This window comes from Sturnira hondurensis, unplaced genomic scaffold (assembly GCF_014824575.4).
Source record: "Sturnira hondurensis isolate 20B ecotype Veracruz unplaced genomic scaffold, ASM1482457v3 Scaffold0010128, whole genome shotgun sequence".
In the NCBI taxonomy this organism is placed as follows: domain Eukaryota; kingdom Metazoa; phylum Chordata; class Mammalia; order Chiroptera; family Phyllostomidae; genus Sturnira; species Sturnira hondurensis.
In genome coordinates this window covers 14,717,784-14,744,387 of record NW_028082759.1, presented here as the reverse complement: position 1 = coordinate 14,744,387, position 26,604 = coordinate 14,717,784, and the positions used below count along the sequence as shown (strand labels likewise).

The 26,604-nt window shown below is 48.7% G+C and overlaps 1 protein-coding gene across 2 annotated transcripts; it reads left to right on the top strand.

The window, feature by feature from the left end:
* Positions 1 to 900: 900 nt before the first annotated feature.
* CUNH4orf51 (chromosome unknown C4orf51 homolog) lies at positions 901 to 18,245 on the top strand. 2 transcript variants are annotated; one of them, XM_037058451.1, is made up of 7 exons: positions 901 to 1,227; positions 1,492 to 1,763; positions 5,667 to 5,743; positions 13,993 to 14,051; positions 14,890 to 14,947; positions 15,592 to 15,665; positions 17,920 to 18,245. In XM_037058451.1, exons 1-7 carry the CDS (start codon positions 1,165 to 1,167, stop codon positions 18,025 to 18,027), a joined length of 711 nt encoding a protein of 236 aa, XP_036914346.1. In that variant the 5' UTR covers positions 901 to 1,164; the 3' UTR covers positions 18,028 to 18,245. The 2 variants fall into 2 exon arrangements, with proteins under 2 accessions (XP_036914346.1, XP_036914345.1); XM_037058450.1 differs by lacking the exon at positions 17,920 to 18,245 and having other exon boundaries at positions 901 to 1,763; positions 15,592 to 16,526.
* Positions 18,246 to 26,604: the final 8,359 nt, after the last annotated feature.

Below are 26,604 nucleotides of genomic sequence, written 5' to 3'. Positions count from 1 at the left end.
GAAGGGGGAAGAGGGAGAGAAACATCAATGTGTGGTTGCCTCTCACTCGCCTCCTACTGGGGACCTGGCCTGCAACCCAGGCATATGCCCTGACTTGGAATCCAACCAGTGACCCTTTGGGGCTCAGGCTGACACTTAATCCACTGAGCCACACCAGCCAGGACTTATCATTTATCTTCATCTTCTCATCCCATCTAGATTTCTCTAAGAGACCTCCGGAGAAATCTCTGCCTTCAACTCCATGAGACACAGCAGCTGGGTCTGCAAACATCTGCCCGGACCTTCCAGGGCAAAGGCGTTGTGGTCCCCATTTCAAAGTTTTAAGGAAAGAAATCCTCATTTTAAATGTTAACAGTTATTCGCAAATAATGTTATTCTCAAAGAGACATACCCTATGGCATGTCAGCCTTGCGTTAAAGACTGTTTAGATTCAGCTCCTGGAGCAAGTATTCCTAGTATTCAGAGGTCAGTGGCCTCAGAATCATCTGACAATATGAACAGATTGATTTCTGAGCTTTTCCTCCACAGTCTGTGGAGTTTGGGAAGGTAGGGCTCAGTCCTCTGCATGTTTGATGTGTCCCATAGGCGCTGGTCCAAACCCCTATGGAGATTCTTTCTTTTTCCTTTGTTTTAATGCTGTTGGGAGATCCACTCACAGAGTGGCTGATCAGGGGAGGCATGGCATCTGTGTTTATAAAGAATTCCACGGGGCATGTGCCTAAGCATGAGGGTTGCGAACTATACTCCAAGAGTTGATTAAAGGAAGGAAGAATGTTGAAAGATCGCTTTCTGTTTGCCAGTGGATTGTTTGTGAACGCAGAGAAAGGCAGGCAAACGTATTAACTAGATTTAATCATTAGCGAAGGGCGCAGGAAATCATGTGAGTAAGAGATGGAATGCTATGACTTCTCAACCTAAACAAGGTTCACAGTGGCATTTCAATGACCTTACTTCTTAACCCTGGCTGCTCTTTAGAATGCTGCAGGAGTGAACTTTTGAAAAACACCAGTGCCTGGGCCCTACTCCAGACCAATTAGATCAGAATCTTCAGGGGTGGGGTGGGGGCCTGGGCTGACACCGTGGGCAGCCAGCTTAAGCACCATTGCTCTGTGACATAGGACACCTGCTACTGAGTCACCTGCTATTGTTGATGTCACCATCCACATGCGAAGGGTTGGTGTTTGTGAAGACCCTTGGAGGTCAGTCTTCAAAGGGAACCAATGCCCGGTATTCTGAAACCAGCCATCATTAGGACTCACGATTTCACTTATAAAAGCGATTGCCATCAGCTTTCCTGCCCTAATTTGTGGCACTATATTGCTTAGAACAAAGGCCAGGACGTTATATCACTTATAAAATTGCTAGTTAAAACTGGGGGGCAGGAGGGCGGTGGTATGTGTGGAATGTTGTGATCTGTTGCTTGGCAACTTTTGATGAGCCCAGGTGATTAGTTTCTTGCTGCTAAAAGGAAATTAATTCTTCATCGTGCAGAGGGCTTGCAAAGAGACCCAGAGCCGGCCATCCATAGCCATGGCACACTTCTTCTACTTGACCCCAGAAATCCTTCTGCCCTTCAGCCCCCTGACTTCTCAGGAGTTCGAGCTGATCAGACGCAAGGCTGGAGCGTCTTGGCAGAGTGAGACGAGATGGTCAGCCTCTTCTCCAACGACATACGCGGGCAGTTACCGGAGGAAAGACCTGGAGGGACCCACAGACCGCCGATTCTCTGCAGAAGCAGTACAGCACTGGCCTGAGTGTCCCCAGTAAGATGGCTTTGTCATTTGCACCTGGACATGTCACTACAAATAGACAAGTATGCTAATAGAGAGAGGGTATTGTAAACCCAGAGGGGCTTCCTCGAGGATGAGTGAAGCTCTGCGTATTTTCCTGTTGTAAATGTCAGCAGGAAGAAGAGCTAAATGTTAACTGATAACTGATAAATGTCAGTTATCAGCTGAAATGGTTGGTCGTCTCTCAAGTGCTTGTAAAATTACAACTTTGTACTCGTGAAAACGTAAAACTATGGGTATTTGATTAAACTGTGGATATTTTGTTCTCTGCTCAGTGAAGGCTCTCCTGAGCCTTTTATTTCTTGCCTAGTTTTTCCACTTTTAGGTGGAAAAAAAAAATGCCCCCAGAGCACAAGGAAGTTCTCCCGAAACCCCGCCCCCTCTGAGCTCCACCTGGGAATGTCTAGCAACGGAGGAGGCAGAGTTAGGGCCCGACAGGCAGTTTCTGAATGTTTACTCTGAGTCCAGCCCTTTGTTAAACTCCCCCACCCCCCCAACACACACACAAGTTCAGTTTAATGTGGTAACTGAAACCACAGAAATAAGGAATCAGCACGAGGGAGGGCGATGCTATCAGGGTTGCGGGCGGAATGGGGAAGGGTGCCCTGGGAAAGATCTCGGGGAGGCAGGTTTCCTCTGAGCTGTGTGGGAACCCCGTCTGCAAAGCAGCGCAGGGAGAAAGAAGCGGTTCATTCGCAGCGCTATCAGAAAACGTCGGTGGAGATGTAGAAAAATATGAGGACTCCTGATGAAATATGTCGTCCTTTATGTTAATTGTCAATTACCTTGTCCAAATTCTGAAAATCGATGTGAAAAACAGTCGGATTAGAGGCTCCAACTTGAGATGTGAGGGCTAACTCAAATANGGGAAAGATCTCGGGGAGGCAGGTTTCCTCTGAGCTGTGCGGGAACCCCGTCTGCAAAGCAGGGAAGGGGCGCAGGGAGAAAGAAGCGGTTCATTCGCAGCGCTATCAGAAAACGTCGGTGGAGATGTAGAAAAATATGAGGACTCCTGATGAAATATGTCGTCCTTTATGTTAATTGTCAATTACCTTGTCCAAATTCTGAAAATCGATGTGAAAAACAGTCGGATTAGAGGCTCCAACTTGAGATGTGAGGGCTAACTCAAATAATATCCTAATATTAGTTATATTGCTTCCCAGGCTTTCCCAATGATCAAAACCGTGCTTAAAGCTAAGATGTCTCCAAAGTTCTCAGTTGAATGCCTTGTCTGATTTGTTCCAACAAACTGCCGTCTCTGCATCTGTAAGGTGCTGGAGTAGGTTGACTCCTCAACGCATTTGGAAAGTTCCTTCTGCAATTCTCTGGATTCTGAGGCACCCCTTGGCCAGACAGGGGAACCATCACCTCCAGCTGGGGTCCCTTCTGAAAACAGTTTGAAAGCTGGCACCCAAACACAGGCGCACGTCAGAACAGGAAAAAGTAGGTAATAAGTAGAAAAATGAGGAAATACAGTATCTGGTGAAAACGTCCAGAACCTTGAACTAATTTCCTCCTGAGAGTGTGATCATGGTGTGACTCAGCCTCGCCAAGGCGCCCGTGACACCCCCAACTACAAAACAGCACAAGCCGGTGAGGTTGATCTTTATCTTTATTTTTGGGGAACTCGGAAATGTAAGTGTGTCCTTTGCACAACTTTGACTCACTCCGTTCCAGGCTAAGGAGCAGTGGGGGTGATCAACGAAGGAGAAGGGCAGGTTTAGCTCGTTTCAAAAGCACTGGTTATCCTCTACATTTGGTTTTGTTTTTAATCTTTTTTCTTGGCGAATTTCATTATTTATTTCTTTTTGTCTTTTTAAAACTTATTCTTTATTGAACTTATTGACATGACATTGGTTAATAAAATGATATAGGTTTCAGGTATCCATTGTATAATACATTATCTGTCTATTTTATTGTGTGTTTACCACCCCACGTCTAATCTCCTTCTTTCACCATTGACCGCCCGCCCCCCCAGTTAATTTTATCACCAAGGACAAATGTCTTAAGTTAGGAGCAAAAGCTCTTTGATTAAAATTCTGAAAGGCTATAAAGAGGACTTTTTACACTGCTATAAAACCACCAATGGTCCAAGGGGGGATTGCTGAATGGAGTGTGGCCTGACTGATCACCTAAAATGTGTCAAGACAGGAAAATATTAAAGTGCACAAAACATAATACTTTTTATTCACCACCTGCTTTGAACACCCATGTTGTGCGAAACAGAGGAGAGTTGGTCACTGGGTTCTGAATCAGTGACAGCAAATCTGTAGGATCATAAACATGCAGAAAGAGGTCACCCCCTGCCTCGGGAGAGTGGAGGTGAGTGGGTGCTGGAGCCTTTACGGAACGTCCGTGCCCGTTCCGATCGTCCGCCAAGGTTCGAATAAGCGGAGAGTCGCGTCTTGCAGTTCCTCGGGTGAAAGTATGGCACAAGTATAAGTTTTTAAGCCTCCGTGTGTTATTCATGAAACTATCCATTTATTCACTATTAATCAAATATGCTCTAAGGGAGTCTTTTGTGTGACTTCGTTTAGGCTAAATGAAGAGGGGTGATGATGAAGCTCATTCACAACATGTGAATGAGCCTCCTGCCGCTAAAGTGTACAGTTACATGTGTGAGATGGCCCATTTTTATGTACATTTTACAATGATAATTCGTGAAGGACAGGACTTTGAGAAGAGAGGGAGGATCTGTATACATCTCTCTCCACTCCTCCATAAAAGCAGAAAAACTCTGGAAAAAAACTGTCAAAATCAACTTTTTCAAAAACTCTAGAACTTAACCAAAGGCGTGCGACAATCTGAGGAGTGTTTCCAAGGAAAACTGCAAAGCTTCGGCGAGAGCGGCAGGGTCTGCGGCCCTGGAACTTGACGACTCCCATCCCTGGGACGGTTCTTGAGGACGGTGGTTCCTGCAGGTGCTTGGCCTTGAGAGTGACCTGCTTTGTTGACAACCACGATTCTCAAGCCACTCCCCTCGGAAACTCGGACCAGGAGGCACCGATGAATCTGCTTAACAACGTTCCACGTGATTCTTGGCACTAAAAAACAGTGGGAATGGCCACTGTGTAAGAGGTTGAAAAATCTCTTCCTGCATGCAGCCTGGCCACCTGACACCAAACTTCACTGGAATATTTTCAGTTCCAGGTAGATTACTTCCAGATGAATTAAAGAGCTAAGTGTAAAAGGTGAAACAAGAACACCCCCCACCTCACACCCTCCACTGCAGGTCCCGGAGCTGGGACATCCTGCCTTCGCCGGCCAGAGGCCCCGAGACAGTGGCCACCCATGTGATGTGCTCCAGACTTGACGACTCTCTCCATCTCATGCAAAATACCTTCGCTCCCTGCAAAGCCCTGGCTTGCTTAAAGAGAGTCAGTCATATCTGGATTCAGGGCAACTGAGATACGCCGTGTTCTGAAGGACAGACACACCTCTGCGTGTCCCCACGTTATTCCACTGCTGTGACATTCTAAGTTGTACTGGGAACCCCATGTGATCACTGCAATATTTTCTAATCCATTCATAGCAACTTTCTGTTCCATTCTAAACAGTTCCCTAGAGAAAAGACTCATAAATCCTCTTGAAACAATTATGAACTTAATGCTTGAGTTTTCATGTACAAAAGTTGAACACGTGAACCTTTTATGACAGGGAACAAACAAATCACTAAAGACAATGAGTCCAACTCATTGGACTCATATGGGTTGATGTAATAGAGTGTGGGATTATGGTTGAGAGTGTGGAAAGGGAAAGAGGAAGCAAAAGTTTAAGAAATTAAATGTACAGATGAATGAAAGTCCCTCTAAGTTCATAGGCTGTGATTTATAAACCCGTAAACCCATAACTCATTTTTCTATTTGCTTTCTTCAGGATATCATCACCAAATAGTTCCGCCTGCACCCTCACACTCTGCAGGGCTGGTCCCCAAGACACAGCAGGTTTTGGAGGTGAGTGCAGCACCATGGGCTCTGAGCATCGCCCTTTGTGCAAGTTTGCTCTCATTGTGACTTCTGGGTTCTTGATGTAAGTCATATGGTTTTCGTGTTCCCACATAGTCTACTCTGGATCTGTCACCCCTAAGGATGACAATTATTTTAGGGCAAAATTTTCTCCTCCAGTTTTTCCCAAATGTAACTCCGCTGGAGCCTCGAGCTCTGGTCGTGTCCCCTGAGCTTCAATGGACACATCAAAGAACTAAGAAGAGGAACAAAGCTATAAGCCACCAGCTAGTAAATGACGCTCATCTATAACCACTTCCACTCTGTTTTAGTGAGATTAGGGCGAGGCTGGCTGTAACAGGTAAACCTCCCAATTCCAGTTGCTTAACTCAACAAAAGATATTCTTTCTTCATTTAAAGGCCAAGGTGGGGGGTTTGCGAGCACACTTTCCACATGGAGATTTAAGGGCACAGACTTTCTTCATCTTGGGGTTCCACCACCCCCTGGGACCCCAGAGTCCTCTGTCTCTGTCTGGCAGGTACAAATGACACCCACCTTAGGCTCACGTTCCAAAGGGAGAAGCAGTCACCAGGTGGCATCTACCCAGATGCCAAAGAGTTCAGAAATGGGCTCCTCATTGGGCAGCTGCTTCCTAGCACCAACTACCCTCCCACCCCGCCCCAGGGAAGAGACCCCTGGGCACCCTGCCACGCACTCCGATTCTGAGGAGGAAGCAACAGGCTTTCCTCCTATAATTTCCATCTCTCTGGGTTAACTCTTTGAAGGTCTAATAAGACTAATGTCATCGCACATTAGAATTGTTTAGCACTTTATGAAATCTAGTAATGCTTTTTGTTGTGGTACTGAGAGGTTTAAGGTGTGTGTTGGGAGATAAACAGACCTGTGGGGTTTTCTTCACTGATGGAGATACAGGTTTTTAACAGCTGCCTTGGACGATCACTGGTCTGCTGGCTTTCACAATAAAATTGGACTTCATGGAAGTGGTTTGTTTGAGGTGGGTTCTATGCAGCCCACCGGTGGCTGAGGCAAAGGCACAGACAGCTAACCGTTTGTGCAATTGTTAAAATTGAGAAAGTCTTATATTCTCCGCCTTGCAGGAATGAATGTAAAATGGAAACACACTGTGCAGTTGGGAGATGAGGCTGAGCTGGGGCTCAGGCAGGTGACCAGCCTCGTCACGTCGTTCAGTGTGAGCTGAGGTGACAGGGCATCTGATCCGAGGAGCACAAAGCACACCCCCATCACACTTGCATTCTCTCTGTGCCCCTAGGAATTCTGATTAGCCCGCCAATCACCTCCGGCCTGGGCAGCAGGAGCAGGCTGGAGTCAGATGGGTGGGGTCATTTCTGGGGTGGTAACGTGAGCAGCAAAAGCAGTAATTTACCACTGTATGACCCGTGTGACTTTGACTTCCCATCCTGTCCTGTTTTCATGGGGAGGCAGTGGTAGGAGGAAATGACATAAGTGTATATATTCATAATGATGACTTCTTAATAGATTTCACCCACATTGCTTCCTTCACTCTCCTCAAACGGTCATTGTCATTTAACTGATTGCGGCAGCAGGTCCTCAGATGAGGTGGTTTTGGTCCATGTGGTTTCCTTACAATGTCCATGAGCTGCTGTAGGGGCTTACTCATGTTTATGTGAATCAGCCTTCAGCAAAATTGGTTTCACCTTCTGCCGTGTCCCGTAAAGTCACAGAACCTATACGCACAAAGTAAGGACTTAACTGTATTCACTTCGTTAAGAGGTGACAGCACATCAAGGCAGAATGATGTCATTTGGCCAAATGATAACGCCTTCTGTGCTGCTCTTCGACTTCCACATTGAATGTTTGGATCATGAACTTTGTTATGTTAGGAGCCCCTAATGAAGGGCGCTAAAATCTGAAGCCAGGGGTCAAATCGCCAATGCAAGCCACCTGTGTTCATTTGCTCACCACTGGCAGGAAGATCGTGGTCTGCTGATTGTTTCTTTGCAGCAGTGCATCCATCTACACGGTATACAAATCAGATGGGCTGGGCTGAGTGTGATTTCCGTTCATCAAAGCAAAACCGAGCCCTGGCTGGTGTGGCTCAGTGGGTTGAGCACGGGCCTGCGAACCAGCTCATTGCGGTTCAATTCCCAGTCAGGGCACATGCCTGGGTTGCAGACCAGTTCCCAGCAGGGGACTCACGAGAAGAAGCAACCATACATTGATATTTCTCTCCCACTCTTTCTCCTTCCCTTCCCCTCTAAATAAATAAATAAATAAATAAATAAATAAATAAATAGTGAATAGAGAATCCACAGAATGGGAGAAAATATTTTTTTAAAAAAAGCAAAACCGTTCTCATTCCTTCTCGCAACTGCCTTTCAAAGAGCTCAGCTGTATTTGTTCTGCCTACTCGAGGGTGGTTTTCCTTTTGCGTGACTATCTCTTTCTCTCCAGGTGTTTAATTTGGATGTGGCTCTCCCCTCCTGTGGCCCCATACAAAGCGATACCTGACAAAAAGAAAAACCTAGTGTCATAGACCTGTAGTACAGCAAACAGAAATTGATAAACAATTCAACTGTTCATGTACACTCTGCTAAGTAGATTCTAGCAAGTTCTGTTCACTTTGAAAGCTTCTCTCCAGCAGAAGCAAGGGCCGGGTGAAGTGCAGACTGGCTGAGCTGGGGCAGCACTCACTGGCCACCCCTGTCCCTTCTCTTGTTCTTGGCGCTGTACCTGTGGCCACACCTGCGCCCCTCTAAGATGAGCCCAGGTTACCTTTGCAAAAGGCTACACTGGCCTCTTTCATTCTTGCTATTCCAGGAGCCGCAGTATGTACCAGGGAAGAGGCTCTATGTAGTATGACCACGTCAATGCCCAGAGGTGACAACATATGTAAGATCTCCTGAGGAAAGTCCTTAACCGCAGGGGACAAATTCTGAGTGTCTGCAGCAGCTACCTAGGTCTGCCTCCATGGTACACACCCTTCCACGAGGATGGCACGTCCAGGGGAATACTGGCAAGAACTCTTCTAGTATTTTAATGTTCTGGGAGGGCAGCATCTATACGCTTTGTCGTGTTACTTCAAGAGTGTTAGTGTCCATTTTTAACATCCCTTTTCTTCTCTTCCTTTATTCCCACTTTCATTTCTCTGTGGAACATCCTCCAAATCTCAAAAGATTTCTAAAAGCAAAACTAACTCACCAGACTACCCCACAAATTATGTCTTCACACAGGGAAATCTCAAAGCGTGAATGAGTTAGTTGATGTCACTTGTGTTTCCTGGTGCACTGGCAACAAAATCCTAATTCCTCACCAAGGCCTTTTAACTCTTTCATGAATGTGACCCTGCCTCTCCCTCAGTCCCATTGTGTGCCTTTGCTCAGCTTTTCTTGCTCTGTTCCAGTTACAGTAGTTTCTTTTAATAACTTGAAAGTGGTAAGCCATTTCCTGCCCCAGGACCTTTGCATGTACACTCTCTTTGCCAGAATACAATTTTTCTGGCTCTACTGAGTTGTAACCTTCATCTTCCTCCACCTCCTACTCCCTCCCCCTCTCTCCCCTCCAACTTCCTCCTCCTCCTCCCCCCGCAACTGTCACTGTGGAATTTGATGGCCCCGGGAACAAGGTGACTTAGAACAAGCTGCACTCACTGCAGGGTTCCCACGCTCACTCCTGGTGTGGGCTGTCACATCAGAGGGACCTGTGAATGCTGGCTTTGGTGTGTTTTCTGGCTAATTTGTATGCCTTGCTGTGGGAAGTACACACATTTCTTTTAAACTACAGGGAAAAAAGCTCACACTGGCTACCAGTAAATGTAGAAAGTGTCATAAGCAGTTAGCTGGGACTGAGGTCCCCACCCCATTAATAATGACAGACACACTGGATGACTGCTGGCCCACTCTGGAGAATTCCAGAAAGGCCTGCCTCCGGCCCATGTCCCTGTCAGGTGTTGGGAACTCAGTTTCGTAGTCTCTGTTTTGAATTAGGAAACAGTCTAACAAATGGTTAAATGTCTTTGCCAGAAAATATTCCAGTCTAAGGCAACAGTTTCCAAACTCCCTGCAGAGACTGGGCACAAGGGAACCCTGGCAGCCAAGCCTGTGATTAAGAAGGTCACAAGATGCCATCTGTTTCCGTGTGCACTTGACTGTCCAAGCGTAACAGCCACTAGGAGGTGGCTGCCTTGGCTTCTGCCCGTGAACTTCACAGGTAGCACTGGGGTGGGCAGGACAGTGACTACAGTGGGCTTGTATGAACAAACCACACGGCTGCCTGTGGAACGGGTTGAGGTGAGGCGGGGAGGCACGAAAAGGAGGCAAAGTGCTATTTTCCGGCCTGCCCTTGGCTCGGATCTGACTGCCACGCTGAGGCTGGTTTTCCTCACCTTTTCTCCGCCGTGCGTTGGCCGTCTATAGAACGTGATCAGAGCGCTCCTCCTTAACCTGTAATTGTGAAGTGAAGGCAGACGAACAGATGCCCGTTCTTTCATTCACAACTTAAAAAAATGTTTTAATCCATGCAGAAGCCAGAGGACGAGGACAATCAGTACTCACCCACTCTCACCGGGATCCTTCGTTCGCCAGCATTTTGCCACGTCTGTCAATGCGCGGCTTTGTCTTAGTCTCTCTGTGGATGCTGGCGTGGGCTTCTTGGCCACACCACTGGGAGTGGATTGCAGACACCATCACAGCGCGTCCTTAGCTCCTTCGGTGTGGGCCTCCCAGGAGTGAGAATGTTCTCTTACAGAACGATAATGCTATTACCACACTTAAGAAACTCAATATAGATAGAATTACTTTTGAAAAACCTATTATACAGATCATTAAATGCCTGGTTCTTAAAAATCTGTCGGGAAAGGTTTCTTTAGCCTCTGTCCCCGGGGTTAGCTGCTCTCTGAGACACCTCCTGTTTCTAAGGCCGTTCTAAGAAACATGGTGAAAGCCCCGGGCCCTTATCTTCAGAAACTATCCCTGAAGACACTCGTGCCAGCCAGCAATGCACGCCCCTCAGGTCCCCCTGCCGTCCGTGGGCTCCGGGTCAAGTGCAGCCGGACCCTCCTCTCCGTGTGCCTACGATGGAAGACCACGGTCCTCACAAAGGTGCAGAATGGTTTGTCTTTGCTTTCCAACCTTACGTTCTGTGTTCCAGGGACTCCGATACGGGTGGGTAGGAGGCCCCATTCTCCCGACCTGTGAAAAGGAAACTGAATCTGAAACACAGTGAGAGGCACACTGTGACGGACACTCAGGAGGTGGACTAAATGATCAGAAGACCTGGAAGAACACTTCCAAACTCGAGCTTCTCTGATTCTGGAAGGGCCGAAGCTCACCACCCCACACTCGCTTTCTCGATAATTTAAAAACCAAGTACCTGTGGCATTCATTCCACCAGGTGGGCGTAACATTTAAGGGCCTACGACATGAAGGTGGACTGCGATGGCAGTTCCTGACACTGTTATTTTCAAAATCACCCAGTTCGTAGGACTAGGAAGTGGAAGCAGGGAGGTGGATACCCAAACTAGGATAACATTAAATGTCCTTAATTAAAAGGTCAGCTGAAACTGCTAAGGTCAAGTTGCACTGAGAGCTCTGTTTTGTCAACTGTGAACTCGCAAGGGAAAAAGTCATTAGCTCGCCACATGTCAACATGTGCGATCTTGCTGGTGTTCCTTCCTCCCCAGAAACAGACTAAACAAAACGAGAGACGTTTTTCCCAGCTCAGTTAGAAAAATGACCAAGTATGGCCAGAAGATGGACATGAGTGCGTAAATCCCTCGTGCAAAAATTCTCTTTCCCCTCTGTAACATACCAAATGCCTCAATATTAGTTTCTGCAAAACTTTAATATTATGGTAGCATTTCACGTATTAATTGATGACTGTCTCACATAATTCTTGAATGGAAGAGTGACCAATAACTAGTTAAAGCCTCTGGCAGGTCTGTGGGATTTAAAAAGGCCTAATAGAGCTTTGAAAGGCTTGGCATTCATGGCCAATGGAATAATCAGAGCTAATTGTGCGAGATCAACTTATCCACCTGCTTTTGCAAGAGGTGCAACAAAGTGGGTCTGTCTGGGTTTAACTCAGTAATCGTTGAACTCTTTATTTGACTTAAACTTAAGCTACGCCTTGTTTTAAAAAGCGTGAGTAGTTGACAAATGCTAATGATCAGCCCCCATCATATCATGCCAAGAAGACCCCCTTTTTCTTTGATCCGTTTTTATCCACTTTCATCAAATTACAGTTTTGAGAGAACTCAACGTGATCAGTCATTGGGGAAGTGCAAACTGAAATCCCAGTGAGACGCCCCCTCACATCCGTAAGGAAGGCTGTTACCGGGACGGCAGCAGCCGATGCTGGTGGGGACACGGAGAGACTGGGGCCTTCACTCACTGGTGGTGGGACTGCGAAATAGGACAGCCATTCTGGGAAACACGCTGCCATTCTCTTTCAAAAAAGCAAGGCAGGCATGCATTTGCCACAGGATCCCACAATTCCACACCTAGGTATTTGTCTAAGAAAAATGAACCCATGTGTCTACGCAAAGGCTTATCGTGATGTTCACTGCAGCATTATCCACAGTGGCCCGAAGTGGAAATAACCCTTCTGTCCATCAGCTGGTGAGCGGCTAACAGAACATGGTCTACCCATATCATGGAATACCACTCATCAATGAAAAGGAACAAATTACTAAAAGAGCTGCCTTGTGCGTGGGCCTCCAAAACACAGTAAATAAAAGAAGGCCAGACAAGAGGGACCACATAATGGGTGATTTCATTTTTATGAAATGTCCAGTAGAGGCAGATCTACAGAGAAAGAAAATGGGCGAGTCGTTTTCTGGGGCTGGAGAGAGTAAAGGAGAGGAGCTGTCAGGGGGCCGGAGGGTCTCACTAGGCTGATGAACATGCTCTGGTACTAGTTTATGGTATTACAGTGATGCTTGTGTGGCTTGATACATTTACTCGAAATCATTGACCTGTGCACGTAAAATGTTATCTACCTCAATGAAATTGTTAAAGTAGACACCAGAGCTGCTTTAGACTCTGAGAAATAAATTGGCTCCGTCTTGGCTTCCTCTGATTCTAATACAAGTATAAGCTGTGTATCACTGAAGAATGGTCCAGGCAGGAAACTCTCTGCCCCAACTTCTGGTCCTGCATGTAAGGATCTTGACCATCACCACTGCATCCTAACAGCAGGTACAAAGCTGAACAGACTGAAAAATCACCAGCTCTTCTTGGATCCTCAGGAGAGGGGCAGGTATAGGGCCAACTGCTGCCCCCAAAAGTGGAGAGTCAGGCGAACACAGGGAATCACAGCCCAACAGAGCAGAGACTTGGCCGAGGAAACCACCACGGCTACCAGTGCCAACGTGGTGCTCTCTGAACTTTGACCCACGAACTGCTGGAGGCTCACGTGGACAAGCCTGGGAGCTAAAGACGCCAGGGGACCCAGGCATAGGGGAGGCTCGACACTATTGTAAGATTTACCTCCAGGAACTCGACCTGAATTCCAGAGTAAATATCAGAGAAAAATCCCCTTTGTGTTTCAGGAAGAAGGAGGGGAAAGGAACTGTTTTGAAATATTCCAGACACTGTGTTCTTCACAAGGTCAGCCCCCAGGAGAAACCTGTCAACCAGAACTTCACCTGCCAGGGTATTATCACAGCGTAACTGACCCAGAGAAGGGAAATACCCAGCTCCACCCACCCCAGCTTTCCCCGTGGGAAAAGGAAGTACCCACCTCCAGCCCACTCTAGCTGTCCTATTCCACCTAAGGGGGGAGAAAAAAAAAACTTAGAAACCAGTGGCTTTCCCAGCTTGGAAGTTCAGCCTCTCACTGGGGGACTGAGACCCGATCAGAGGCTTTTACTTGAGGAAAACCTCAGAAGGGCACAGGGCATGGAATCATTCTGATAACTTTTTGTGTTATAGTCTCACAATTTCAACGTCTCCTTAGCTGCTCTCAGTACTATTTGTTTATTTTAAAATAAAATTGAAATGTGTACCATACAAAAAATGTTTTACACCCCCCCGCCCCCCCCCAAAAAAAAACCCCACAAAGCTCCAGAATGCTTCCTCTGAATGAGCGCTCGGTCACAGTTTCGTCTCACCTGACCCACTCCTACTGTTCTGTCGGTCAGATTCTCAAGGGAAGTAGGTGAGGTGAGTACATTGCCCCCATGCAGCCTAACTGGGGGTGTAAGAGACTGTGTTCCAGCGCTGTCTCGAGCCTGCTTTTCCCCTCCGTTTGCACGCAGGACTGCTGCCCCATCTACCCAGTTCCTGTAACAAGCCGATGGGTGTCGGGCACAGAGTGGTGAGTCCCCGTCTCTCCGCGTCGTTTACCTGTGGAGCCTACCTGACTGCCCCCAAAAGTGAGGTCCAGCTCCCGCGAGCCTCCGTTTGCAGCGTTTTCCTTAACCAGTAGATACATAAATCTGTATACTGTGTGTGTCTGCTCAAAGACACCTTATTTAAGATATATTATTGATTCACACCTGAATGAAGGTGATCTAACACACATTTTCTTGGGAAGACTCAGCACAGTCTTCTCGCATGGAGGAACAGTGGACAGCACTCAGGGACCCCGAGGGGGGCGGGGTGCACTTTAAACAGTGAAATCCCTAACGGAGCAGAAAAATGCAGAAAGTGGGGCACTAAACAGGTTGTGGAGAGGACACTTGTTTACAGCATGAGAGTTGAAACAAGAGGGGAAAGTGTCCCCTTGTCCGACCTTGACTGAGAGGGTGAATGTCAGGTGACTGATTGTTCACCACCGTGTGTGTGCCCTGGGAAGACCTCAGACGTGCCAGGAATATTGACTTGGGGTTACAGATAAACTCACAAGTAGGAAATACATGAATAATATGCATCGATGGGACGCGTTTCCCTTGCCCACTTTCCTGTTAGGGTGTTTAGCTTTTCTTATCGATTTGGATGAGCTGCTTGCATACTAGGGTAGTACTCTTGCCTACCCTATTTTATAAATTACTTCCCCAGTTTTTTCTTTCCATTTTACAGTTAGTATCAGTTACTACAGTGGCTTTTGGCGGCAGCATCCAAGTGCCATTCAAGTGGGGCAAACAACGCTGGAAAAGTAGTGTGGTTAAATTTCTATTGTGGAAGTGGTTGCTATTTATTTTTCTTCTTCACAGACACACCAAATTCTGTGGGGTGATTTTTCTCCAGTGCCTCCAAATCACGGAAAGTCCTGTGAGTCCTACCCCAAAGTGTCACTTTATATCCATGTCCTGCCTTTAATTACGATCTTCATCTGCCATTTTCATCCCTTTCCCAGGCGGGGGCCATTTAAGGTCTTTTGCATTTCTGCCTCCTTCCTCCCGTCACCCCACCCGTGACTTCATTGTCCCCGTCCCAACAGTAGGGGTGGAAGCGTGCAGAGCTTAAAAGGGGGCAGAAACCCTACAGCATTTGCCGGCAGCAGCTCTGAAAAAGAGCCAACGCTTGAGCAGGAGGCGGTGGTGGCCCAGGTGGGGGCTGTGATCGTGAGGGTTTGAACTCCTGATGGAAAAGGGGCTAGGACTGGCTGGTGTAGCTCAGTGGATAGAGCACTGGCCTGTGAAGCATAAGCGTCACCAGTTCGATTCCCAGTCAGGGCATATGCCTGGGTTGCAGGCCAGGTCCCCAGTGGGGGACACATGAGAGGCAACCACACATGGATGTTTCTCTCCCACTCTTTCTCCTTCCCTTCCCCTCTCTCAAAAAAATAAATAAAATGTTTTTTAAATAAAGAAGAAAAGGGGCTAGGAGAGTTGGTACCTGTCCTTTGTCCCTACTATTGTCCATTCTGCTCACCACAAGCACTTACACACTGGCTGGCTGACTTTTCACCCCAGATGTGAGATCAAAGAAGCCAGCCTATGAGAACCCGATGAAGCACAGTCAGCGGAGGACAGCCTTCCCGAGGCGGGTAAGAATCTTTGCACTCGTCACCAGCAGTGGAACCCCAGGGTGGTGTCGGTGGTGTGCCTGTCGGGGTGGCAGGAAGGGTGGTGGTGTGTGTGCGTTTGGAGTTGGCATGAGGGGAATCCCTAATTCACAGTTGAGGGACCCACAGGCCTGCCTGAGAAGTGGTCTTCCTTCAAGCCCTGTGAACACGTCTTGTCCAGAGCTCCCCAGCTGTTTCAGAAACAAGCCGCAGAGGGGGGTGGGTTTTCCTCTTGTACTGTCCAAATTTTCACCAGCGATGTGTGTGTTTGCTGGATCTGCCTCTTGTGAAAAAGGCATTAAGTTCTCAGACCGTCCCCCCTTCTGGGGACCCACACAGGCCCCCCACATCGCCTGTCGCCGCTGTCTCTGGTGTGGTCTTCCATGGTTCTGTCTTGCCTGATAGGACTTCTTCAAAACCCAGCAATTTTCAACAGCGTGTTAAAATGAGATTCTTTTTATGCCTCGGAGTCCCGGCAGTGACTCCTAGAGAACCAACGGAAAGAATGGAAACCAGTTTCCACGAGTGCCTTCCTCACTTCCCCTCATTCAGTGCAAACCTCCCAATTCTTTTTTGCTACCCCATAGCCTCTGTTTATTAAGATTGCTCTGAATTGGCTTAACACAACAGCAGCTCAGCCTTATTCTAAGTAATTAGACAGGGTGGGGCAAAACTAGGTTTACAGCTGTCTGTATGGAAAAATAATACAATCGTGAATGAATAATACAAGAAAGAAACTCTATGTTTCACATACTCACTACTGTAAAACCTACTTTTGCTCAACCCTGTATTTGCAATACCATGGGTTTGGTATGCTGGTTATGTGTATTAGAAAAAAGAAAACCTGACCATTAAAATAAAAAAAGTCACTCAAGAACCACCAGTTATACAAAGATATCACCGCGGAAAATGTGACCCCATGGGCACTGACCAGCTAATCTGATAAACTGAGCCAATGGGACCGGGGGTGGACAGCCCCCCTTGGTTCCCAGGTCTAGTTAATGTTGACCTTCCGGAAATGGTGCGTTTTTCTTGATATTTCTGCTGTAGGGCCTGGTAAGTCTCCTATGAAGCATTTCAAGCCCAGGAAGGCAGTGACTTGGCAGCCCGTGGAGGGAGTTACTTGGGGGCATCTGGAGCTGGGCAGTCCTCGGAAAATTCCAGTGTACGGGCAGCCAGGGGCCACCCTTCACTGTACGGTCGGTATATGCTTCTAGAAAGGGAAGGCGATTTCCTGAAAGGATGTTTACTGTGAGCTGGCCTCCTGGGAGCTGCGTGGGAGAATCATTAATTCTTGTTAAATGAAGTAAATGTGTCTTGCTGCGTGGCGTTGTACTGGGCCCAGCAATCCCTTTGCCAGAGCCTGCAGCTGTTCTGGGGAACTGTTGCCTTTCCCTTTGAGGTGCTTCCCTGACCCCTCCCCTACAGTGAATTCTCTGCTACAGCAGCGTCTTTTACGTCAACGATTCCTGACAAAGTGGCGGGTGGCGGCATTGCCTCCTGCTGCTGGTTTTGCAGTGCGCCAGCGAACTGAAAGTACACGTCTGCACATCACAGACACCCCAATATTCGTCTAAGGCACTTGTCTGGGGAACACTGGGCCTACAGTTGTGACGAAAAATTAAATCATGACTTTTTGTTCACTAGATAAGGCAGAATCTTATTTTTTTAAACAGACACCATGTTTGGGGGGAGAAAAACATGCACTGAGATGTAAAATGTACAAATGTTGCATCAGCTACAAGCAGGGATTGAATGGAACTTTCAACCATCATTAAGCATATTCTCACTGTAACAAGTATTTGCTTGGTGTCTAATGCCTTCAGCAGGCAGCTTCTACATATTTATGTTTCTGGGCCCAGTCTTCAAGAAGTTCGGGATCTGAAAGCAGAGACGTCATCAGACCCAGCAGGGTGCAGACTAAAGGAGTAGGAAGGGCAGGCGGTGGGGGAGAGTCTTGTTGCTGAAGGATGAGTAAAGGACAGTAGAGGAACCCGTGGGCAGTTTGGTTATTGATTCCGGGGCTTCTCGCCTCGTTTCCCCTCCTCTTTTCTTCTTCTTGATCTGGCCTTCTGGGCAGAGGCAGGATAGATGAACTAGGAAGGTAGAAGGCGCTGGAAGAAAAACCAGTCACCAAACGCTCATGAATGAGGTCTGGCAGTTGCATTCCCGATTCCGTGCAGACAGCAACCTTTGCATTTGGCCAAGTGCTGACAACCAGGTCATTTTCCTCCAGCCTCCGGTGCCCTGTAATTCTGCAAGCAAGGCTGGCTCGTCTGAAGACTCCGATGCTGATCAATACTACGTTTACAGTCTGGGAGGACCGTTAGAGGCACTTAGCTGAGTCGGAAACAAAGCCACGAAGCTGCAGGTCCGCGGTCTGCCTAATCGGCGGCGACTTGGAGGTATGAGAGGGCCTTGGAGCACGAGGACCTTGGCTGGTGGCTTTCTTGGACCCTTCCCTGGGCTTCAAATGCCATCGTCCCTCATTTTTCCTCCCTTCTTAATTGGAAGAGGGGACAAAAGTTACCGTTATCATCATTATTAAATTTTCCTTTAAAATAAATACTTGGCACTCCACATTTTTGTGAGAACCACAGAATCGGTGTTGGGGGCCCGACAGCCGAGGGCTCCAGCGTCAAAAACCCCGTTCTTCAATCTGGGAGTTTAGGAGGAGCTCAGAGCCGTGAGAAAGGCGCACTGGTAGCGCCGCCGCCTTCTGCCGCCAGGTTGTCCACCAAGAGAGGAGAGAGGCGCCACCGCTGAGAAGCAAACTGGCTGGTAGGGCGGGCTGGGGCGATCGAGCCCCGACTGAAGCAGGAGCTTGGGGTCCGGGAGAGTGAGTCAGGCCCTGTCACGCCCCGGTGCTCTCTGGAGGCCGCCCCTCCACGAGTCCCTGAAGCCCAGCCACGGTCCGCCCCATCCACAGCTCCGCCCCCGGCATGGGTCTTCCTCTCCCACCTCCTCCCTCCACGATCTTCCCCACCCCAACCCAAGACCTGCCTCCACTCCCTCCTTCTCCTCACACAAAGACCCCTCTACCCGTGCCCGCCCCCCACGATCCGCCCTGCCCTTGCGCAGCGTGCGCAGGAGTGAGGGCCAAGGCCTGGAAACCCTCCGTGCAGGAAGGGAAGGACCGCGCCACCATCCAGGGAAGCGCAGGGCCCCAGCAGCTGCTGCTCGGGAGGGGAGGCAGAACCACATGTGGTCACGAAAGGAGCTGCCTCTGCCCCTTCTTCCTCCCCAACCCCACTCGCCTGCGGTCTCAGGCTCCAGGGCTCCACTTGCTCCCCTTTACCAAAACCATCCTCTTCCTTATGATTTTTGTTGAATTGAAAAGGTCATTAAAAGCCTCACCATCAACCCCACCCCTACCCAGCCCCCAAAGTGGGGAGGAACGCTGCTAGTGTTTGACTGTCGTTCTTGAGCCCAGGTTAGGCAAAATACATTCCTGACCAGCCATCTGGTCTCCTTCCCGGGGTCCCTTCGTATGGTTTCCATTACGCTCAAACCGTGCGTGGAAAATGCAGCCCCAGAGCGACTCAGGAACCTCTGGGATGTGTGCCCTGGCCAGCCGCAGCCAGAGTCTCAGGCCTCTGTTTCAGGGGCGTCTAGTCCCTAATGGTCCTGGCCCTACACTGTAATTAATATGCTTTGCCATTCCAAGAAAGTCAGTTCTCTATGCCCATGGTTATTATTCATTCATTCGGTTTTTTTTTAACTGAATGGATGGAAGGCAGAAAACAGAATTAGCATTGTTTTAATTCTAAAAAATCTATGTTAACAGCGTTGTGGATGATTTTACAAAATAACCTGGCCTCAGAAATTCATGGCAGCCGTGTCTGCACCTTTGCCCTGCTGTCCCCATTCCCTGACACTGCGGTCCCCAAGGAAAACAACAAATGTTGGCGTGTGGAAAAAACCGTCCTTTACGCTTGGGTTGGGGCTTGTGGTCCAAGGAAAAAGGGAACAGGCAGGTTCCTAGGGTCACAGAGGTTTGTAACTGGAAAGTTCTTTAAAATGCACTGAAAATAAGCCTGTCTGTTCACGGAAGAGACTCCGAGAGTGTGGGGCTTCGGGAAGATCACGTGGCTTACAAGTAAAGTACTAATTCTGACCTTGGCGGCCTGATTTGGGGAGGAGACTGAGACGTGTGCGTTTCATCACGTGCAGCACACAGGACTCGACCGCGCTGGGTTTGGTGGTAGTACGTCCGCTCTCCGGACCCCTCTCGCAGTGGCTCGCTCCCTGCCCAGCTGAGTCTTGCCTGTGTGGGGAGTTACAGCTTTCTTCCTTCCCCTCACTCAGGCTTTGCTCCCTTTTCTCTTGTTTTCTTTCCTTCCTACCCGCCCCCCCCCCCCGCCCCAATCCACTCTAGCCCTGACCGTGAGATTTTATTTGGGTTTTTAAAATGAAACCAGGTGCTGCATAAAACAAAAGCAGAGTAATAACAAGGAAAGACTCTCCAACCTCCGAGGAATGTGCTGAGTTTTCTGACTCAGGCTGTCCTGGCAAAGAGCGCTGACTGACACGGAGAGGTGGGTGGCACAACGCACGGACCATACATGGTAGCCTAGCCTCCCCAGATAGGTCAGTCTGGGCAGCCTGTGACTCATTTCGCAAAACCCGAGACTCTGTTCCTCGTGGAACAAGACTTCCCAGAGACCAGAGCCAAAGGATCTTCAGCGTTTTCTGGCGGGGCCAGTTCAACCTGACATAGCAGGGGCCACCTTGAGGTTTGTAGGAGGTGGGAGCCTGGGAAGAAGGCCATGGCTGGGAAAGAAACAGGCTAGATGGACTTGGGCAAGGGTTTTGGGTGCATGTAAGAGATGAGTAACATGTAAGCTGCAAAGGGCCATGAAAATCAGCCTGCACTGCGAGCTCCCGGTGGCAGGACCATCCCAGGGCCTTGGAGTAGAGGGGCGTGGCAGTGCTGCTGAGCTCCCCCAGGTGTTTGCTCTTTGCAGGGGTGCGTGGTAAAGAGTGCAGGCGGAAGCGGTCGACCTCAGGTGCGTTTCTGGGTGCCATGGCTAATGCAGTCAGGAGAGATAACTAATAACAGGACTGATAGACTTCAGACACCCGGAGAGAGGCCCAGGCCCACACCCTCACATTCTGAGAATTCCTTTCAAATGAGCCTAGTAACAAGGTGAGGGGTACATTCTGTCTGTTACCAGGAGACAGACTGAGAGGGCTGGGAGCACAGGTGGGGGGAGGGGCCTGCACTGGGGTGACGAGGACCCATCTGTGCATGCCCCTCATTACCCAGGCCTGGGCCGCACGGGACTCCCATCCCTGCCATCCTGGAGAAGGCTGTCACTTTCTGAATGAGAATGAACCTCCACTGGGGTAAATGAGATCACCACGCCTCGTGGAACAGGGCCTTACTTCTCCTTTTTTCTTCTTTTCTTTTTTCCTCTCCTTTCCTTTTTTCTTCTCCTTTCCACTGACTACTCATTGAAAAGCTGCAGTGTCAATTCCGTAATTGCAGGAAGAACTCTGCTGAGCTTTTTCATTCAAGTCTACTTACCTGGCAAAACAACGTCTTGTGAGGACCATGACTTCATAAATATTTATAGTGCAAACAGGCGTCACCCTGGTTCTGCAGGAGAATGGGCTCATTCAGTTGTATTTATGATGTGCCACTCGGGTGAGTGACATCCGTCATCTGGGGTGGCCCGGCGCTCCTACCCCTGAAGCATGTTTATGGAGTGATTGGGCCTACAAACAGCTGCTATATTTAGTCCCTCTTCTTCCCTAACCCCCTTTAGTCCTTTTAACTCCCAAACCAGCAAAAAGCCAAGCTCACGGTCCAGGGACGATTCGAGCCCTGATGATGAGGTGCAGGGGCTGGAGCGAGTTTGGAGGCGGATAGACTGGAAATGGTGACTGTCATCGTGGCATTTGGACACTAAGGGTTTCGTTGGGCTGTGTGTAGCAGGTGAGGGCCCTCAGCTGGGCATGAGGGGTTCTGACAGGTGACGGCACAGCCCTGAGTGACGAATGCAGATGGAGATTTATGAAACTTTCCTTCCCTGGGAGCTTTCTCAGGATAGGATCTCAGGTCTGTCGCCGTGCACCCCGGGGCTCTGGGGGCAGAGGCTGGTGGGAGATCTGTTCACTGGGTCACGGTTTCTGGTGTGACCCAAGGCTATCCCCTCTCAGCCACACCCGGCCCTGGCTGGGGGGCAGCAGCGGCTCTCCACCGGCTGTGAGGCAGGACGGCCATGTCTGGCCTCTAGCACTGCGGCTGCGCACATGCCCTGGCTGGGCTCCCCAGGCTGGACCTTGGCCTCCAGCAGGGCTCTGTGCCCCTGATTCGCTCAGCCACCTATTGTTTATCCTGGGAAGGGCCGGGTCCTGGCACAGGGGCCTGAAGGGTTGCCAGCATTTTATTTTTAGAGACAGGAAAAGTTCGCTTTTTGGCAGCTGCTCTTTTTTGACACACACCAGGATAGTGTCAAAAAGTTCAAGTGAGAGATTCCAAGCCCTAAATTCATAGCAAATGACATGGGCAGTAGTACCGCGAACCTCCCCACAGAAGCCTTCATGGAGCCCAGGAGCTTTCATTAGCAGGCCCGCACAGGGCGGCGCCTCCTGCTGACCATCCCGGCATCAGGGCCTCTCGTCCACCGACCTCCTGGCCTGGACACCCAGTGAGCCCCTTTCCAGTGAGCCATTGGTCATTGGTCTGAAGGTTTATGCTTCTTACTTCCATTCAGCTTCTTGACCAGTTCATAGTCTAGTCCAAGTCGGGAAGCAGAGTCTGCTAACCCCCCCCCCCCCCCCCCCCNACGCCCCCCCCCCCCCCCCCCCCCCCCCCCCGCCCCGGGCAACCTGGTTGTTTTAAAACTGATTGTTTTAGCAGACTGAGAAACAATCAGTCTGCTAAATCACAAGTTCACCACCCTGACCCACTGTCATTGTCATTCATGAAGACTAGTATGAGGCAGCTGGCTCCAAGGCCGGGCCTGCATTCCACATTCAGGGCATGTGTTTCCAAGTTTGACTGGGATGATTTTTTTTTTAAACGAAATTTTTTTTAAAGATTTTTATTTATTTATCTTAGAGGGGAAGGGAAGGAGAGAGAGAGAGAAAGAGAGAGAGAGAGAAATATCAATATATGGTTGCCTCTAGTGCGTCCAGGAACCGGGGACTGGCCTGCAACCCAGGCATGTGCCCTGACTGGAAATCGAACCAGGATCGTGTGGTTCACAGGCCCGCGTTCAATCCACTGAGCTACACCAGCCAGAGCTTGACTGGGATGATTACCTGCCCTGAATATGGTCCCTCTTAAAACACACACATATGTATATTTTATATATAATATGTATATATACATATTTTTTGCAGGTCCTATGACTTTGGCCACTGACAATTTATCTGAAAGCATTTTGTAAATTTTACCATTATACAAAGGTAAAATAAAATGAAAATAAAAGTAAAGAATTAAAGCATATCCTCCCCTCCTTTCTTTCTACCCTTTTCAAACACTACTTTTTAAGTATAAACGTAAAACACAACTATATTCTCCTCTGCCTTCTAATTACATTTGGATTCGTTCTTCTTCTTGCTGGAGCACGTCCTCAGGTAGGTTTTCTTTTGTTCTCCCTCCTGTCTCCTCCATAGAGGGACTGTGGACCACAGAGCTTTCTGAGGGCTTCTGTGTCTGAGAGTGTACTCAGATCGCTCTCTTGAGTGTTAGTTTGGCCCGAACTTGGAGTGTGAATTTATTTTTCCCGAGCATTTCTAAGCTATTGTTCCATTCTTTTCTTGCAACTGCTGTGGTTGATGTGAATCTCTGCAGGTAATCTGCGTCTGATTGTCCCTTTTAGGGCTCGGAAGTTTTGTTATCCTGCCTCCACGTGTGAGTTTCTTTTTGAAGTGTTTTCCTCCTCAGTACTGATAGGCTCTTTCACTCTGAGAGCTCAGGCCTTTCTTCAGCTCCAGGATGTGGGTGGCGAGGAAAAAAAATCAGAAAGGTTCAACTGATCCATATAAGAAAGGGTGAAGGAGAAGAGAGGGGTGTGTGGCCTGAGTGTTGGGAAGAATTTTAAAGGGTTCTAGAAAGATGGGGAAGGGGAAGGTTGGAGCAGCGTTCCCCAACCTTTTTGACTTCCCTTTGTGGAAGACAATTTTCCCAAGCCCCAGGGTGGGGCGGGACAGGGGTGGGGCTCAGGTGGTAATGCAGCAGCATCCCAGACCAGGAGGAGGGGGTTGGGGACCCTGGGTCGGAGGAATTCATTGCTAGTAACGTAAGGAAAATGTCCTCAGAAGATTTTTAAGATCTTTGGATGTATATCAAGAATGTACTCTCTGGTGTTTTATAGAGAGGCTAAGACTTGGATTGCTGTTAATTACATTTCTTCTGTGGGACTGGTTTTTTTTTCTTCTGTGATTTGATGCTGAGGCCAACCCAGCACTGCCTGGGGGTAATATGAGTTATAGAAATAATTATTATTATTTGAAGTTATTAAGCAATTACCTTTCTTTCCCACTGTCCCTCTCTCTCCCCTTACCTTTCCCCACCCTCTCCAGACCTTGGTTTCTCCTTTTATATAACGAGGAAATCGAATTAGATGCCGTAAAATCCTGCCATTTCTCGACACCTCTCATTCTCTCTCTTACTCTTCTTTCATCTACCTGCCTAAAGTACTCTTTTTTTATGGTTACCAGCTTATGAGAAGAATAGACACATGGGCAGAGGGTAGATTTGGACAGAGAAGACAGTGCAGTGACTGGGCTGGTAATGGGTCTGACTGTCGGCTTCGGGTGTGGTGTGCGAAGCCCTGCCAGCCTCCCCAGAAGCTCACTGGTCTCAACTCAGAACTCGTTCCATGGCCTCTCTTGGCCCACCCACTGGAGGTGATGTGCGGCTTGGAGAGGGGTCTGAGCTACAAAAGCATCTTGGGCGAATAAAGGCAGAAGACACAAACAAAGCGAAGTTATTCGCGTTGAAACATAATCACTGGATCTTTTTATTTTACCATGTGCACGTACTTTCTAAAGTACAAAAAACAGTTACGAAACTTTCAAAAGTCAGGAATGTAGGGGTAGTAGAGGGTCTGGACTCTCCCAGGAGACCCGGAGTGGGGCAGTGCTGGGTGTTTCTCCCACTGCTAATACACACATCCCTGGCCCTGGCTGGGTAGGTCAGTGTATCGGAGCATCGTCCCCATATGCCAAGGTTGCAGGTTTGATCCCTGGTCAGGGCACATACAGAAGCAACCAATGAATGCATCAATAGGTGGAACAACAAATCGATGTTTCTCTCTCTCTAAAAAATCAATGAGTAAAAAATTTAAAAACAGACACACACAGTACAGTATTTGATATGAAGAGAGAGTAAACTTGTGCAGCCTGTGTAATCTGAATTACTCCCTAACTAAATGGTATTTAGAGTGTGAGACACTGCCGCCCCCGCCCCCCCCCCTACCCAACAAGCACTGAGCTCCTAGCTGATAGCTGCTGCCTCTCTCCCTGGCATTTGAGATGCGCCTGAGCAAGTTGTGTGCATGTTAACACCGTTTTGATGTGTAACGTGGCCCTTTTCCGATGACTCCATGCGTAGTGACTGCACTTCGGCAGGTGGGTGCCTGGCGGTCTTGGATGAGACCAAGAAGGGAACGAACTCTCAAGTACCTGAAAGCCTGTCCAGGTCAAGCCCTGCCGGCCTCCCATTATGTAGACTGAAGAATTTGCTGCCTAGATTCTCCGCATGCACCCATTGGAGCTGACATGTGCCATAGGGGAGAGAGATTTGGGAAAGGCTCAAATGCAGAACTGATACGCAACCCACAGTTGCATCTCTGAGCAGACGGAGGCAGGAGATACAAAGTTAAATCCAGGAGTCCTCTGAACACATAGGGAAGACAGGTGAACGGGGTTCTCCTGGGTCCTCAAGGAAGTCGGGCATTTCTTCAAGCTGTATCAGCATTTCCTCTTCTCCAGAATGTGCGATGGCCTCCACTTTGTGGGTACCCGGGGCTCTATCGATCCCCAGACAGGGCACTGCACCCCCCACCTGGTGTATCTGTAGCCCTGTCTTTCTGCACAAAATAGGACAGTGTAGGGTTTTTAAAACTGCATTTTATATTAAAAAGAAAAAGAACTGTGCATTTAACTTTATAATTTCAAGATGCTGCACTTTCAACTTGAGGTTCATCTAGAATTGGCTGTGGCTCCCGAGTCTTTACATTTTCTACACTCCCCTTCATCTTCCCTCCAGTCTCCCATGTGAAGCAGCGCGTGCTCTGGGAGGTTTTCTGTAAATATGCGTCTGGCATGTGGTGCCCAAGGAAAGAGTCCATTTTTAAAGGCAGAGAATCTGAAATAATACCCACCCCTTGTTTTGAGATTTTCAGTTTTCATATAACGGCATTTGCAAAGGCGGGGCCACTGCTAGAGGGACACGCGACAAGTTTCTAGCAGATGCCATCATCGCGAAGCGCTGCCCTCAGAACCCTTAAATTCCCACCTCTTGGGGACCTGGGGCTTCGCCAAAGGGGGCCCGGTGTGGGCCTGCACACACCCTGCTTCTCGAAGTGCGCGCTGCAAGGCTCGGCCAGATGGTCCCCTTCAGGATAAATGCGTCCAATGGGCTAATATTTACGTTTGTGTTTCTGGCACGGATTAATAACTTTCTCATGGTATTTAATAAAAACAACAGATTACTTCATTTCCATCCCATAAAACCCAGCACCTTTCTTTCCATGATGTCTGATGAGGGTCATTTTTTCTCCCCCTGTTGGTGAGGTGGCCACAAGCCTGGGCAGGAGAACTGAGCTGTAGATAGTCTTCCCAGCTGGGGTGGTGTGTCCCCTGCAGGCTCTGAGAGCCAATTGCCCCGCACAAAGGTGGGGTCTGCAGTGCATCGGGTTGGGACCGCCTGGACAGCGTGGGACCAGCCTCCATCAGGGAC